This window comes from Parasteatoda tepidariorum, chromosome 1 (assembly GCF_982258835.1).
Source record: "Parasteatoda tepidariorum strain Cologne lab strain chromosome 1, Ptep-v5.0, whole genome shotgun sequence".
NCBI classification, from domain to species: domain Eukaryota; kingdom Metazoa; phylum Arthropoda; class Arachnida; order Araneae; family Theridiidae; genus Parasteatoda; species Parasteatoda tepidariorum.
This window is the reverse complement of record NC_141755.1, coordinates 105,140,249-105,156,435: the sequence shown is the minus strand read 5'-3', so window position 1 is coordinate 105,156,435 and position 16,187 is coordinate 105,140,249. Positions and strand designations below refer to the sequence as shown.

Here is a 16,187-nt window from a genome sequence, read left to right as displayed (position 1 = left end):
TTAGCGATATTTAACGTAGCGATATTTTAACGTATTATTTAGCGATATTTTAAAGTATTTAGTGAATAACATCAAAAGTCTACTACTTATAAAGCATTTAACACAGGAACAATTTTTTATTAAACAACCATCTTACTGTATTTTCCCACTTTAATAAATATAGTTTTTATTAAGAATTAGAAGTAAAAAATATTTTTTATAATATTTATAATAGCCCAAATCTAGAATTTTCCTCTAAATGCAATTTGTTATCATAGCAAACCGGACAACATAATGAAGCTAATATCATCATCAGTATCTCAATATCAATTATTCGATTGCCACACAGATTGTTTTTATCCAAAAGGATCAGTTCTTTATTGACATCCATAGAAATCGATAATTTTGAAGAGCTTGAAGTAATAGATTCATCTGCTTTACAAAATTTTGAAGAAATGGTATAATCAACTTTACTCAAATCATCGCTTTTGTTGGCATGTTGATTACCGTAATATTTACGTTTCTTAGATCGAGAAGTACGTCCTTTACCCATCTCAATAAATTTATCAAAATAGATGACAAATTTTTTTGAAAGAAATCAATAAATTTCTTCAAAACAAACTAAAATCAAGATATGGAAAGTACGCTTCAAATGTAAACAAACTATCAGAAAATATGCTAACTTTTCCTGTTACCCACAAACAGTAACCACGAAATGTAAAATATAATTAAAATATAATTAAAAATAAACACACAAATAGAAATAGAACCGAAACTATTAACTACTACCGGTTTCATTTTTGTAATTTCCGGTAAGTTAGACAGCTGTCATCTGTTACTAAAATAGCTGTAACTAAAGTTCTGCTTGACGTGCATTCAAAAACAAAACAGTTTTGAAAACTAGAAAAATTGGGCATTATTATAAAGCAATAAAATAAAAAAGTGATTTTTTGTGAAAATCCTCGTTTTTAAGGTACTTTAATGGTAGTTAAAAAAAATTAAACTTTTGGGTCACAAACTAATATTTATATTTAAAAAATTAAAATAAAACATTTAAAAAAAAAAAATTTACACCCTACTAATAAAATAAAATCAGATGAAATAATGAAAAATTCGTTACACTTACAACCACTTGTAGTTTTAAGTGTAATAATAAAAGTGTATATAATAGAAGACGTTAGGGGGTTAAGATTATGAACTTAAAAAAATACATTATCTACCAATATAGACACTATAATAAAAAAAATATTCATATTTAATTGTACCTACAGAAGAATCTGTAATAAAAAGAAAAGAAATTAGTCATATTTATTGTAGCTGGATCCTTCGCGGATAGCAGTTGTAGTCATCAGAAGTGTACTTTCCATTGAAACAACAACTCATTTTAAAATTTAATACATAATAGTAAAAAAGTATCAATCCTACAGAACTGTAAAGGTAGATGAAGAAATGGGCAGATACTTATGTCAGAAAATGATGAGCGTTGCAGATACTTGAAGTATGGAATTCTAAAGAAGTATAAAAAGAGAGAAAAAGTAAGAAATATTGAAAGAGGCACGTTTTTCGTCTCGAGTTCTGTAGAAATTAAAATCTTAACGTTAGCATTGTCATAAATTTTCTCTTAGTCTTATCGTTTATGGAAAACTTTCAATATCGCATTCGAAATAATGTCGCTTTTAATTATCAATGAAAGCAAATGAATGATTAAAATAAGAAAGTTGGTTCCTGATGAAAGAACATTGCATTCCACAACTTTAGTTGGAGCCTGTTAACCATTTTATCTTTTATATTTGATAAAACATTAATATGATGCTAATTACTATGCTTTTTAAATTGTTATAAGATACTATGGTTTAACTTAAAGGAGTTCATAGTTCTTCCTCAAATAGAAGTCATAGCATTGAAGGATTCGTATCATTGACTTTCACTTGAAGATAATCTCCGGATAAGACAAAATATAATTTTTTTTAAAATTTATTCCAAGTTAAAGAACTGGGCAGTCTCACGTGTCACTTAAGCGATGCAAACACGCACCGATATGGAAACATTCCCTAAATATTTATTTGTGATTCCGAGAGTGTATAGTTTATTTCAACTCTTTATTTTTTTTACAATAAAATATATTAAATATATAATAAAATATATATTTTTTTATTCAATAAAATATATTTGAAGGGTAATCATTATGAAAAACCTCGTGATAAGATCCGAATTGAGTGTTTCTGTTTTTTTTTTTTTTTTTGGCAGCCGAGAGATGTCGTTTGTGTATTGCGTAGAAGATTGGTCCTCAGATTCCTCCAGGGAAGGTTTTGCATTCGCCACTTTTACCTTAGTCTTTGTATTGCCAGGGGCCACCATGGCTGCTGCCTACTGCCGCATAGGAGTGAGACTCTGTGGAGGTGGAAGCGGACTCAATCGCTCCGAAGGACGCTCCACAGGAAAACAGGTACAATAACTGTAGTTTGTCTACGGTAAGAAATCCCCCCGCCATAAAGTCTGAGGCCGCCTGCTGCTATGGAAACAAGATTAGGAGGTTATAAGTTTAAGAGAAGCTACTTCTCTTCACTCTAGGGCTAACACTATAGACCGGAGCTAAAGATGACCTTTCTCTCGCCGAGCCAAAACTTGTCCTAAACAGTGACCCTGCACCCCTACTTGAAATAGTTATACCTCGTTACCATAGTTACCACCACGGGTCCAGAGGAATGGCTAGGGGAGTTCTTACTTTAGACAAACTATATTACTGCAAGCAAGGCACTTAAAAAGCTTTATTCTATTCTTTTATTTTCTTACATACCCGGCATTGATTTGCAATATATTATATTATATTATATTACATTACATTACATTACATTACATTATATTATATATTATATAATTTAACATATGTAATATAATATTATATAATATAATGTAGGGGTGCACAATCTTTTTGAGTGAAGGGCCACTTGCACAGCAGGTTGGCTAACGAAGGGCCGCACATGTATTTAGACATGTTAATGACAAATATAGTAATGTTTATTTAAACATTAGCGTTCCATTTTTTTTTATCAATAAACTTAGTAATATCAATAACTTAGTAGTGTTCCATTATTACAATTCATTCAAAAATAAAAAAACTTATTCTTTTTTTCTTTTTTACGAAAAAAACTTGCTATTTTTATCATATGTACAATAGATTTATCAAAATAAATAGACATTGAAGAAAAGAAATATTTTTTTTTTATCATATCAAACAATACAAAAATTCATTTTAGAATTAAATTCGAATAAATAAAAAAAACTGCAATGCCCACAGAATGAAAGTAGGAAAAAGTTTAGACATAATTAAGCAATAAAAATTCAAATTAAATATTTTAATTGAAGAAAATTTATAGGTTTTAAACAAAAGCCAAAAATAAAAACAAAACTGATAATTCAAAATAAAATTCAATGCTTATTTTGTAATGTGCTTTATTATTTTATTTTATTAATTATTAGATTTTTTTATACCGTAAACATTTTCCTTTTTTTATCGAAAAATATCACTTAAGCAACAAAAAATTGAAATCTAAACTACAAACAGTGAGCAGTTTAAAAATTCACGTTTTCTGCCATTTTATGAATTTCTCAAGTTGTAATAGCATTGCATTTAAATTAGGGAGGGATGTAACGAGTATTTGACCCTTCTGTGAAAAATTCAGTTGGTTGAATGATCAGTCAAATATTCGGCAAAATATGTTTTAGAAATGTATTTTTCTAAGTTTTTTTAATTTTTGAATTTTTATAGATATTACTTTTTTTTAAAAAATTATAATCAGACAAGTCAATTTTGTCATTTTTTCGATACTTTGAGAATTGAGAAGGATTTTTTTCCATTTTTTGCTGTTTTTATTATAACCCAGCATTTTAACAGAACGCCTCATACTATTAATTTATTATCACTCTTTCCCTGTACTGTAATATAAATAACCAGTAACATAGAAAAGTGTGATTTTCAGTATTAAAGTTTTCTTTCAGGAACTAAGAAAAAATTTGTTTTTTCTGTTTTTCTTTTTTTAGGCATTTTTATTATGACTCAGCCTTTTTTTAAAAAATAAAGTTACAAATAAAATTTATTTTATAGCAATTTTTTTTCTTCTAAAATTATGGCAATGAGAAAAATTTAAAGTGAGATTTTCAGTATAAGATTTTCATTTAAAAAATTAAGAACGTTTTTTCTATCTTTTTATTTTCTTTAAATAAAAACAAAATTTTTTTAGACGTTTTCATTATAACGCAGTAATTTTTAATAGCATTTCTGTTGACTTAATTCTTTTTTCTTGGCTTTTTCTGGTAATTGAAAAACTGAGATGTTCAGCTTTAAAAAAATTTTTTCAAAAATTAAGATTGATTTTTATGTCCTCTGTTTTACTTTTCGACATTTTCAAAAACGTTCTTGATTGGCCTTATTTTTGAGAGTTAATTTATGAATACGTTTTTCCAGGAAATATTATTCTGAGCATTGAAATTTTAGTTTCAGTATTGCTATGCTGGTAAAAGATTTTGCTATTTGGCCCCAAGTGTACGGCGTTCAGTCGATTTTTTCTTCTTTTTTTTGCCGAATATTTGGTTTTTGATCAAATCACAATTCATTACCACATTCGACCAAATCATATTCGTTTTGAAATAAAAACGTACGAAAAATAACTAGGATTTACGATAAAACTGTACTGAAATACCATATCAAAAAGTGATTATTTAAAAGCGCGATTAACAATCACGTGTCGTAATAACATCATAGTTAAATAACGGGATCGTCAAAATCATGTGGTGAAGTATAGAAATAATTGGGAAAAAATATATTTATGCTGAACTCAGCACGAATAAAGCGTGTCAAATGCATGATTTGAAATTTGCACGTCGTAATAGAATAATTGGAATTTTTTATAATACGTGGGAACGCATAGCAATAATTGCTGAAAAAATTTTTGAAAAAAAAAAAGACGCAAAAAAGAATTGCAAAAAAAAGATAAAAAATCACTTAGATTTAAGATGAAATCGTCAGAAATAAAGTGCACAAAAAGTGATTATTTATATATGTGATCTGAAACTCGCGTCGTAATAAAAATTCGGGATTTTCGAAATCACGAAGAAAAGCGGAAATAACTGTATAAAAAAAAATCATTTATATTTACGATAAAATCGGCTTAAAGAAAGCTCGTTAAACGTAAATTTACTAAAGAATCTGTTAAAATTGATAATGTCAAAACGTGATGACTTGAAATTGCGATTAAAAATTGCCATTTTTTAAAATTTTTTATTGTGTTTAGAAGCTCTCGCGGGCCGCAGGTTGTGCTCCCCTAATGTAATGCAATGTAATGTAATGTAAGTTTTATTCTAGTCCATTTAGATATAACGAGACTATTGCAGAACAACTGAAAATATTAAAGCTAAATTGAATTTTTCTAATTATTAGAATACTATAGTTATTTTTTAATTACCTTTATTGATTACAAGATCCTCATAATTCACTATGTGAAGGGATATTTTATACGTCACTCAACTATTTATTAAAAGGAAAATAGTTCTGTTCCGCCCCCCCCCCCCACTTACCCAATGGTTCAACTTCCATTAATTTTCTTAATGCAACATAGTTTTTTAATGAAATGTACGTAAAATGTTTTTCCATTTCAGTAAAAAAAAATATTACAACTATTTCACAATGGCAAGAGTACTTAACTCGAGAGTTAACTTGGCTTTTGAGTTAGGTTTATAAAATAATGGTAATGTTTTTGTTTTTTAAGTCCTTGTCTTTTCGCATTCACAATATAATGGAGCGTAGAAAGCTGGTGGCCAAGCGTTTTCTGATCCTGACAACTGTCTTCGCTATCTGCTGGATTCCATACAACATAGCCACTCTGCTACTAGACCTGCAGGTAGGTCTATTTCAGATAGGTAACAAAAATTTAAATTTTATGAATTTATTCCTCAAAATAATGCAGTTAACATTAAGCTGATTAAACAACTATTAAACACTTTTAGAAAAAATAATTTTGAACAGAAATACTTAAACAAAAGCTTTCAGGGGTTGTTGGAATGAAAGATGCAAAAATATTTAAAAAAATGTTGTTATTGTCGTCTGCCATTAAAGAAGAGAGGGTGCGATTGTTCGTGTTTTCCAGTGATGCCATGTATGGCCAAGAATTTAACTTCTGCCACACGTCGCAATCGTCTATAGGGCAAACCCATTCATTCATCTACAGATCGTAATTTTGACCTGAACCAGAGAATAATCAATTTCTTATTCCGCACCCCCCGTTATAATTCTTCGCTCAAAATACGCTCATATCCATAAATTAGAGATAATGCCAGCTCCGGGAAATAAGGTTCAGAAATAAAACAATCGTGACTTATTCATGAAGCTCATTTATTAAACAAAAAATATAAAGAATCAAAAAGATGATGTGCGTATTATAATATATAAAAACACATATCATATATATATATATATCAAATTATCGAGCTGATCTTACAATTACTCCAATCATCAAGCAACGCTCTCCAAAGCTCCGGTACACATGTTGGAGGTGATTGAAAGGTTGCAAGTGGTCAGCCAAGCATGTCCCACACATACTCTATCGGATTCAAGTCAGGTGAGAATGCTGGCCATTCCATACGGATGATATCTCAGATTGAAGGCATTTGTTTACGATGTTTGCTCGGTGAGAACGGAATTGTCATCTATGACACTAATTCAGTACCAATGGCACCTCTAAACAAGAGTACACAATACTCCAGAATGATTTCGCGATAAATTTGCCATGTCATGATTCTGATTTGAACATGCAGATCCATTCTGGAGCGCAGTATAATTATATCTCGAACGAGCAACCCTACGTTATCGTTTAATGATGCAGTTGGTAATGGCTACCCGGTGTTCTCCATATGAAATTATAACGTGATTAGACTGTTAGAGCTAAACCTGGACTTGTCCGAAAACATCATACAAACTCACTGTGATGATGTTTACATTGCATGTTCTCTACCCTGGGCTAATCACTGGCGACAGTGAGCGGAACATACCTGACAGGCCTGCTAGTACATAGATCAATATTTTCAAACGCCTGTACACGGTTGGCGTTGAAACTCTGGTACCCGTGGCTGCAGACAGCTGGCAAGACTGGTCGGATGCTGTGCTCCGACTCTTCCTTGACACCGGTTTTCATTCGGCGTTGTAACTCGTGAGCGTTCTGTAACGTCCTTCCATTATTTTGCAATCGTTGTGAAAACTTATGAGCGGCGAAGGCTCAGAAGACAGAGCGTTCGCCTTCCAATGAGGTGAACCGGATTCGAATCCCAACGATGCCTGGTCGATACGAATCCGCATCCGGCTTGCACCGACCACAGTGCTGACGTAAAATATCCTCAGTGGTAGGCGAATTATGGGTTAAAGTCCCCTTACCGTCAATCTAACTGTGGGAGGTACTCGAGGTCTTCCTCACCATGTAACGCAAATGCGGGTTAGTTCTATCAAAAAGTCCTCCACGAAGGCAAATTTCCCCCAATACTTGATCCAGGAGTTATCTTGCCTTCTGCATTGGGTTCACAATTACAAGGCTACGTAGTTGAACATTAGTAGCCTGTTAAAATCCAAAAACTGGGTCTGCCGTTCAACGATGGAAAAAAATAAAATAAAATTACAAGTTCCTCGGATACTTCCATCTAAGTACGTCCTGATTCCAGGCGGCTAGTAATTCAATCACGTAAAGTCCCGCAGGGGACTGATCGCTAAGACACGGTTCTCAGCAGATCACCGAAGTCAAGCATCACTGGCTACGGTCAGTGTGCGAGTGGGTGACCACTTGGATCAGTCTGCGTAGGGACCGAGGGTGTGCGGTATGGGTCCTCGTTAAACTGTGCTACCGTAAAGTGCTCGACTTCGCGCGCAGGTCGTCGGGCTACCGAAGCGGGGGTGCCATCCCCTCCGCAGAGGATCAAAATTGTGATAGCATGTCTTCGGATCATCCTCCGGGATGCTTCCCAGACCGTCGCCAATAGCCCATTGTCCAGCTCTAGTGCGACGTAAATTAACAACAACAATCAATCACGTAAAAAAATCATCCACGTGCGTCCTCTGTGTCCTTACTATTCATTTATGGCGTTAAGCTGCTTACAAAACGCTTACGAACAATTTTACTTCTTTGACACCATTACTTAGATACTCGTTTCTTACACTCACCTCGTTGCGATGTACGATCAGCTTCATCTGGTGGTTTCTTGATGATTATTCTTGATGATGTGCGAGATAATTTTACAGATGAAATTTTCACTTTAGAATTCCGTGTGATTCTGAGTTATCTTAAATGCATGGACATGAGTGTCTTTTACGCTTTTTCTCTCATATACTCACTGATCCAGCTACCCAGATAGCAAAATAAGATTTATTTTCACTCAGCAAAAACCTCTTACTGTATGCCTAAAAAGGTTTTTATGCGGTTTACGTGTGAACCTTCTAATCTTAAAGCAAAATCTGTGACAATCTGATCTATTCTACGCACATTACCCTAATCCAAAACCTTGAAAACAATCTTTTGTACAAAAACCTTAAATCGAGGTTGATTTAGGGTTTTCAAGCGTGAAAAAAATCCATTAGTAAAGCTAGTCTCAAGGTGAAAATAATCTTAAATCTAGGTAATTGTAAGGTTTCTTTTCGCAAAGTCTTGTATGCTCAGCTAAAATCCACCTTGTTTTGAAATTTTAATGGACAATGCAATTTGATCCTATGACGTCAGCTAAAACGTCATTATGAACCTAAGTGACCATTTTACCTAAGTGACAATACTTTTTTAAAAAAATAATTTTTAATACTTTTGGGATGAAAAGTTTGAAACTGCAATATTTTTGCTTTATTGAAAAAAAGGTTTTCAGTTCAATCATTTTCGTGACAATTAAATGAACAAGGTTGCCATAAGGTTACAAGCTTTCTGGATACCCTGTAACTCATTTGCCACCATACATTTATTATGGTGAAGCTTGTGTCACTTGTTACAGTGTACGAGGGTTGCTATTTATATTTCTGGCCTTGGCAACAGTAAGTGTTGCTAGGCGACCGCAGACGATTTTAATCGAAAGTTTGATATTTTTAAACATAAATTCAGCAGACGATTTACCATTATAGCTTCATTTGTATTGTTGACAGTAAATTGAAAAGTTCTTCTTTTTCAAAAAATGGAATTGAACCGTGAACATTTTCGTGCCATTATTTTTCATAACTTTCGACGTGGATTGTCAAGACAAGAGTGCTTCGATGAACTTAATTCTTTATTCAGCGATAAAACGCCATCCTACAGCACTGTAAAAAATTGGTACAACGAATTTAATCGTGGTCGATGTTCGATCCAGGACGAATCCCGTGCAGGTCGACCAAAATCCGTTGTTGTGCCAGAAAAGATCGATGCTGTGCGTGAACTGATAAAGCAAGATCGTCATGTGACATACCGTGAGATAGAGGCGTCTTTGGACATTAGTATGACTAGCATCAATAAAATATTGCATGAACATTTGAGCGTAAAAAAAAATTTGTTCGCGTTGGATCCCGCATAATCTGACAAACGCTCGAAAAAAGGCTCGTGTCGATTGGTGCAAGGAAATGTTGGAAAAATACGTTCAAGGTACATCAAAGGCTGTGTATAACATTTACACAGGTGACGAATCATGGATCTATGAATATGAGCCGGAAACAAAACAGCAATCAACTGTATGGGTCTTCCAAGACGAGGCAAAACCAACAAAACTTGTTCGAGGAAGAAGCACATCGAAACAAATGATTGCCTGTTTCTTCGGCATTAACGATCATGTGGCAACAGTAGCGTTAGAGCAACGCAGGACGGTCAATTCTGAATGGTACACGACCATTTGTTTGCCAGAAGTCATCGGAGAAATTCGAAAAAAGCAGAAGAACAGGCGAATCATTCTTCATCATGACAATGCAAGCTCTCACACATCGACTCAAACAAAGGCATTTCTGACGGAGCGAAAGATCGAACTGATGGGTCATCCGCCGTACAGCCCTGATTTGGCACCCAATGACTTCTTCTTATTCCCACACATCAAAAATAAATTACGTGGACAACGATTTTCAACCCCCGAAGAAGCGGTTGATGCATTCAAAACGCATGTTTTGGATTTACCTCAATCGGACTGGAAAAAGTGCTTTGAAAATTGGTTCAAACGCATGCAAAAGTGTATTGATCATCATGGAGAATATTTTGAAAAACAATAAAACCAATTTCGATCCTACATATTTATTTTTTCATTATTAGGCCAGAAATATAAATAGCAACCCTCGTAACACTATGATGGCCAACTATTAAAATTAATAAAAAACTTAAACTGCAATAAATCATTTACCATTAGTTCGCCAGCAATCTATGAAAACAGAGAGCATTTAATTAATTATTCTCAAGCTGATTTGTCAACATACTAAATCAGTATATTGAAACCTGTGTTATTTTCCCATTTGCTACAGGACTTTGATGGTCTATGATTAGAAACAAAAAGAAAGGCTTAAATTCCAAATAGATCTATTGATATTAAATAGCAGATATAAATGGAATTAGATCGCATTACACTCAAGCTTATTTGTCAACATACGGAATAAATCTAGTGAAGCCTCGCTATTTTGTTACAGAATTTCACTGTAACAAATGAATTTATTCGGATTATAAAAATAAAAGACATCGGCCAAAATCAAATATTATATCATTCCGAAATAAATCTCGATAGAATTATATTATCTGATATAACGAATACGGTCAATCTTTCCTGTTCTGTGATATAAATGACATTTTTAGAGTAATGGAAGCTACAATAGAAACTTAAATTACGCCATTTCAAACATAATATTTTCTTGTTTTATTTATTTAATCTTTTTTACAAAATTTATTTAATTTCGTGAAAAATGACTGTTTTACAGTAGGTTTCAAAAAAAATTTAGCATAGAAAAACAAAATTATTTTTTTGTTGTTTGAAGGTCATAAAAATTTCGAGCAAATTCAGAGTAAAAAACGCCAACCTGTGATAAACTTAAGAAAAAAATGGATGAAAGCAATCACACTACAAATAATTATTTGATAATCTTTCAAGCATTTTACCTTAAAACTCATTTTTTAAGATGAATAAATAAATAACTGATGATGAGTAAACAAATACCAAAAAAGAGGAGATTTCCGTATCGTGATCTGTGGCAAAATAATCGCCCAAGTCTTGGCCACTTCCGGGTAGCAGACAGCTAGAAGCTTTTAAAAAAACATCACAGAAACTGATCAACTCGTAGCCACCCCCGGGCAAACATCCACATGTATATATATATTTTTTTTAAATTGCAAGTTTAAAATTTATTTGGCACATTGGCGATTGTAGTTGGCGTGACAGATCACGATACGCAAATATCCCCCAAAAAGATAGAGGAACCGTCCTGAAATACTATTGTTGACAGAGAATAAATAATTACAGGTGAGTGCTGGCGATGTGTATAGTCATCTGGAAGCATTCCAGCCTTTCGGATTGTTGCTGGGACACATTAACAGCGCCATCAATCCGTTGTTGTACTGTTGGGTGAATAAGAGATTCAGAAAATGCGTCGCCCTCACTTTTAGGTGTACAAAGACAAGAGACGCCGTTTGGGACAGAAGAGACATTTTCCAATGCCAAGTAAGTTCCATTCACCCAAGTCCCATATACTCTTTGTTTAGTCCAAGTCAAAATTCTTGATGGTCCCATTGAAGCATTTTGATGGTTTATGTTGGTTTCAATGCGATTCAAGATGGTCCAACATCATTCGATGGCCACCATCATCCAACATTTTCCATTCTGCGTTCATGGTATTTGATATGCGAGCAAACTTCCAACATCCCATGATGGAAAATGCTACTTTAATACTATGATGGTTAACCCACAAGAGAAGTTTGATTTTCATGAACCAATAATCCGTGATGGTCCATGGTGGTTCCAACTATACATTTTTACTATGGTTTAAGGAGAATTCTTGTTGGTTCTCAGGAATATACCATCAAAACAATTTTTTTTGTAGGACCATCAGTCCGGATTCTTACATTGGGGTGATGGTAGTTCACGTTGATTTCGAAGAAATTTTGATGGAAATTTCTGATGGTTTAACTTGAACAAACCATCAAAGCAAACAGCTATTCTTATGTTGGATCATCATAAATCAGTCCGAATTCCTACATTTGGGTGATGGTTACTTATGTTGGATACCATCAAAAATTTAATGATTCATGATGGAATTATTGATGGTCACCATCAAGATTATGTTAGTCCATCAGTGGAAAACCATCAAAAATTTTGACTTGGGAGGCGTGTCAAGGTTACGTTTTCCCCTTCTCTCCGTTACCATGGTAATAGCTAATCTTGCTTTTTTCCTTCACATATTTATTCCAAGTTCTTACTGCAACTTAGAGTCGTGGGAAAAAGGAAGATTTTCCGGAATCAAGGAAGTGGTGAGGGTGAAAAATATGGAGAGTGGGGAAATCGTGCAACCTTGAGACGCCTAATCTGCGTTACAATTGAAAGAACAAACACACTGTTTCACGATCGATTTTGAGAGAATTGGCTTGGCAACTATTTTCCTCTCACAACATTAAAATAGAATTTCAAAAAACTAGTGAAAGCACCTTAAAAGCGTAACTGGCACACTAGACACCTGAATATAATAAATCGTAATTTTATAGGCACACTAAACACCAGAATATAATAAGACAGTCTTAACCCAGTCCCGCCCCCGTGGGGGGCATTCAGGGGCTACTAGTGACTCTGTGCGCATTCGTGACTGCTTCAGTAGAGAGATGGACACTTAAAGGTGTGGCTTAGCAACGACGAATGGCAACACTGGCGAAGATGGGCAGCCAGTGATTTGGGCGGCACTCAAGTCAAGTGAAGCACGGGAAATAATCAAAACAAAGGATACTTATAATGAGAGTTTTTAGTCTGATACCAAGTCTGGTTGCTGCACGCGCAAAGCAGCTTCGCAACCCATTGAAGCCCTGCCCCCGTCCTAGAAGGCGTAAAGATTTATTAAAGAAACAATAAAAATTTACCAAGTTTACAAAAATACAATAAGAACAAAAAACCAATACAAGAACTAGGTAGCAAAAAAAATAAAAATCTAGAAACAGATGAAAAGATGATCGTTACATAAGGAAAAAGCACTCCCCATATTGAAAGAATGGTTGGTGGTGCGGCTCATAGTAGTAAAGTGGAAATTCACCAGAATATAAGCAAGACTTGACCCTGCCCCGCCCTCGTAGATGGCATCCAGGAATTACTGGAGATTATCGTTGGTGCAATCCTCGAATCAGTCGGAGGACCCAGTGGTGCATAGACACGAGGATCCATGGCCCCGAGTCACACACGACATAGAGCAACACAATCTTCGATGAGCAGAGGAGGCCGAATGGGACGAACCCGAGTCGGTTCCATACTCAGCTGCAGACGACTCACTAGCAGTGTGGCACCGAGAGACAACCGCCACGCCACGACCCCTCGAGGCATCCTCTGACTGGAAAGTTCCCAAAACCACTTTGAACTTTATTAAAATACAAACAGAAAAGGGGCCACCAGCTCGGTGGCCTAACAAAATTCGATATAACAATTATTACAATGTAAGCACCTAGGAAAGAGGTGGAGGACGCCATTTGTCGGCTTACAAAAACGTGGGGCTAGTATTTAATCTTCCTTTGAAGACTGGAGATTGCTCGCTGGTAAGAAGGGCTATTTCTTTTAAAAGCTGGATGGTTTGAGCTTAGTTTAGAACCGAATTTTTGGTTTACCGCTTCGCAGTTTACACACTTGCTCTTGTTTTTACAGGTGCTCGTTTTGTGCCCTTCCTCCCCGCAGTTGACACAACATTCTTTATTTGTGCAGTCCCGTGCCGTGTGTCCAAAGACGTTGCATCTATAGCACCGTAATGGTCGTAGGTACTCTTTCAGTCGAATGACCGACCATCCAGAATATAATAAATCGTAATTTAACTGGCACACTAGACACCAGAATATAATAAATCGTAATTTAACTGGCACACTAGACACCTGCATATAATAAATCGTAATTTTACAGGCACACTAGACACCTGAATATAATAAATCGTAATTTAACTGGCACACTAATCGAAAAAGCTTCGCCATTTCTGTTCTTAAGGATTTCAGAGAATTGCTATTGAAACGTTCTTGACCATTTCTATTTCAGGAGTATCCGATGACCATGGCCGCTAGTCTTCGCTCCTCCTCCCTTACCTGGAAGAAGTCTTTCAGGAAGACAGATTCGAGTGAGAAATCTCGAAGGAACAATACACCCACGAGTGCCACTCTGGATTCAGGAGTATCGATCATCAGAGACTAAATAACATTTAATGAATTTTATAGGACGACTCATGAGTCAATCTACCTGTTGCATACTCATGGTATTTGAGTGATTTTCAAATTTAAGGCATTTTTGAAACTGAAATGACTTGAAAAATAAAAATCATTCTTGCTGATTGATTCTTGTATATTTCCTGGCACATGTTTCAACAGTCAGCAACAAGAATGAATAAAAATTTAGATCAGTGGGAATTTTATAAATCATCACTACACTAAAAGTACATTAACAAGTAGCATACCGGCCAATTTTGTAAAATTGAATTCTTTTTTACTACCACGAGTAGACTTTTTAAACTTCGGACATTATGAATCAAATATAGTACACAGCCTTATTTTGTATATGATATATAGTAAGAGTCTCATTAATTAACTTTAAAAAGTTGGTAACAGACTGGACAATATTAAAAAAAAATACTCACCTTTAGAAAATCCAAAAATCTTGAAAAGTAATCTTTCATCTCAAGATCGCTTTTGAAAATGATTATTCTCACATACTACATCATGAATGCAATCTTAAAAAGTGTACTGAGTAATTTTAAAAAGAATTATCTTTGGTAACAAACCGGACACTTTTCTTGGACAGCACAAAACAATTAATGTGTACCAGGAATAATTAAATTGAAGATATTTACTAGATCTAAAAAAATTTATAACTACTAATAGAAAAATAAACGTTAGGCAACTTCTAATACTGTATATAATAACTCTTATTCGTTTGTATTTTTGGGAACCACAAACATCTAAGACAAAAAGCTATTACATTCTAGAATAAAAAATATTTTTTTGTCGGACATCAAAAATGCCTCAATCTTGAAACCCACCCAACTATAACAAACAACATTGTGATGATTGATGTTTGTAAATCTTGAGAGAAGACAAATTCGAATTGAGTGAAAGATCTCGAAGAAATAATAAAATCTAGATTCAAGAATATCGACCAACAAAGACTAAATGAGATCAGTGAATTTTATAAAGGCGATTCTCAGTATTTGTCTATCTACGACTTACTTTTGAAAATGTTGTTCGCAAAATTGGATGAGAAACTATTTTACCCTTGTTAATCTTTCGTTACGAGAGATTTGAATAACTCCATAATTCGCTGGCAGAAGTTTGTTCCAAACTCAATTCATGTCTAGAGAAAAACAAGGACTAAATAAGATTAGTGAACTTCCTAAAAGCAACTTATAAGTCTTTGTTAAAATTTTATCTAAAATAAACAGCATTGAAATGAAGTTTTTAAAGCTTGTTAGTCGTCAAATAACTCGAGAGAGAGAGAAATCGCTGGAACAATACACCAAAGAAGGATTGAAAGTCGATTACTATTAACATCTACAACGATCATAAATTTGACATCAAACTGGTGTTTTCCCTCCCTTCTTTCTCATTAGTTATTCAACAGATTTCGATGGCGTGTTTGTTTCTTCATTAGCAACCTCACATGCGAACACCTCTTGACTTGATTTTTTTATATAAAGAATGTAAAAACACATACAGAACAACCCTGCATAATACATATATTCAACATTTGTGTGCTTAAAGAGCCAACTCAAATTATTAATGGTGATAAAATTTGGGAAGCTTAGCTGAGCGCATGAACATTAATTTTCTTTCAACCGAGGACAGATCTCGACCAGCTTCTTCTTTCATCAAGTCATCTCAACTCTATGGTAAACATTATTATGGTATCTCACCACAGCACATCGACATTTGTAAACATTTTTCATTACTGTAGAACTGAGTGTAATATGATAATATTCTGAAATGGAATAATAAAAACTACCGGAGTTTCCCTCTGCTTATGAGACATGTGAA

At 34.3% G+C, this 16,187-nt stretch overlaps 1 protein-coding gene across 3 annotated transcripts in view; it reads left to right on the top strand.

The window, feature by feature from the left end:
* The window catches only part of LOC107442448 (QRFP-like peptide receptor), a 32,412-nt gene extending 17,920 nt beyond the window's left edge, over positions 1–14,492 (top strand). For 2 of the 3 annotated variants that reach the window (XM_016056022.4, XM_071179375.2), the window contains 4 exons: positions 2,227–2,425; positions 5,745–5,876; positions 11,455–11,652; positions 14,203–14,492. In XM_016056022.4, the coding sequence (XP_015911508.3) occupies positions 2,227–2,425; positions 5,745–5,876; positions 11,455–11,652; positions 14,203–14,355 (682 nt within the window). In that variant the 3' untranslated portion in view covers positions 14,356–14,492. The remainder of the gene's footprint in view (positions 1–2,226; positions 2,426–5,744; positions 5,877–11,454; positions 11,653–14,202) is intronic. The other variant, XM_043053875.3, reaches the window with a different exon arrangement.
* The last annotated feature ends 1,695 nt before the right edge of the window (positions 14,493–16,187 follow it).